Source organism: Olea europaea, chromosome 4 (assembly GCF_002742605.1).
Source record: "Olea europaea var. sylvestris chromosome 4, O_europaea_v1, whole genome shotgun sequence".
Classification (NCBI taxonomy): Eukaryota; Viridiplantae; Streptophyta; class Magnoliopsida; order Lamiales; family Oleaceae; genus Olea; species Olea europaea.
Window position 1 is genome coordinate 18,241,439 of NC_036240.1, and position 1,682 is coordinate 18,243,120.

Genomic DNA, 1,682 nt, shown 5'->3' on the forward strand with positions numbered 1-1,682 from the left:
AAATTTTCATAGAACCATCGCCTAAATTTATGTCAATGACACTATCAAGATAACTAGATAACTGTTTTGATATAGCTGGACAAAGTTCAAAGATCCCAGTCTAATAACATATTAACTGAATGGACCTTCTCATGTCCTACAAAAGAAATAGACAAACCTTCTCCTTCTTGCCCCAGTCTACACTCCAATTTCGATTGAGATCAACTCCTCTTCCTGCAAGTAACTCAAAACCCTGAGCATCTCAGTGGTTCTATTTGTAGCAACATGTTGAATTTTAAGCAACCAAGACCCATAGTACTACCATTTCTTCTGTCACACAGTTCTCCTGCTTCAACAAGCTTGCGACCATTCCAATTTTCCATTGGTACAACCTGACAGATCAAAATGCAATAGTATTCAAGTAATCATTAGTTCTCAACAATACATTAAAAGTAATAAGAATTACACAATAGCTTGTAAATATGCAATAACAAAAATAACATTCAGCTTCTAGAAATTTCAATAACTGTATTCACATACAGATCAACGTGGAAGTCAGAAATTGACAGAAGAAAACTTGATATGTAATCGCAATCAGCATGAATTCAACAAGAAATGTGATGGTTTTTGCAATTTCATATAATGACAATATCTACGTAAATTTTCACATCCAATAAATTCATGGATATACAATACCTTTATGACAAGCCTACTAAGAGTATTATTTAATGCAACACGGTCCATGTTAGGTAAGAATTCCTCTTCACTTAAAATAGAGAGGAGCCGCAATGCTAGCTCAGTGGTAATGAGCTCCCGACCATGCTGTCCAAAACTCTGGAATACAAGTAATTATCTGTCAAAAACACCAGCAATAATCAATCTGAGATTTTTAAAACTCTAGCTTCCAATTGAGTGGAGGATTTTGTGCAGAACACATTTATCTTATATTAAAGTCCAGAAAGGTTAAGATTCATTTAATCACAGACATTGCCTCTTTTCTTAATTTTAAAATAGTAAAATTAATTATCACCACTTCAAATGAAGATTATATTGAAAAACTGTAAGACAAATACTTACAAGAAGAATCCTAAACTTTGATCTGTCATCGGTCTCTTTCCTATTCTGGCAATAAGTAACTACTGTCATCTCTGCCTCATAGCCTTTGTTTTTACTAGAAATTTTCTCCATCTGCTAAATAATAGTAATTATTAGAAAACATAACTTGTATTGTCAACGGATAAACATTAATCTCAAAAAATACAATTCAATACTGACAGAGAGTTTATCAGGGTGACGATGAACTAATGATTTGATTTCTTCCAGTAAACCTCCGCTGTAAAAGTTCCAATAAACAAATCCAGTCATATGTTGGAAAACTTCAAAAGAAATGGAAAAACCAACGATTACTTATACGCATAAAGAAATTTCCAAGCGTTGTTTGAATTCTAGTATACTAACTTCCAATCTAAACAATTAGCAAAAATGTCCGTGGGGTAACCAGAATACAACAAAGTTTCCCTTTTGTATTCCCTGAAAAACCTCAGCAGCTATGTATTGCTTCAAAACATAATGGTCCAAATCATCAGGAAAATTTCAGCTTAATTAAAAGTTAATATGTATTGGACATAGAATAAGAAAATGCTAATAAGCTCAACGCTAGGGAAGATTCGAGCTTTCATAGATTCTATAAGTAAAATTCAAAT

General features: G+C 32.9%; 1 protein-coding gene across 1 annotated transcript; it reads right to left on the minus strand.

Moving 5' to 3' along the window:
* Positions 1–6: 6 nt before the first annotated feature.
* LOC111393883 lies at positions 7–1,676 on the minus strand. The gene is made up of 5 exons (XM_023019649.1): positions 1,255–1,676; positions 1,057–1,167; positions 676–813; positions 302–371; positions 7–213 (listed from the first exon to the last, which is right to left on the minus strand). The coding sequence occupies exons 1-5, from the start codon at positions 1,342–1,344 to the stop codon at positions 137–139; spliced, it is 486 nt and encodes a 161-aa protein (XP_022875417.1). The 5' UTR covers positions 1,345–1,676; the 3' UTR covers positions 7–136.
* Positions 1,677–1,682: the final 6 nt, after the last annotated feature.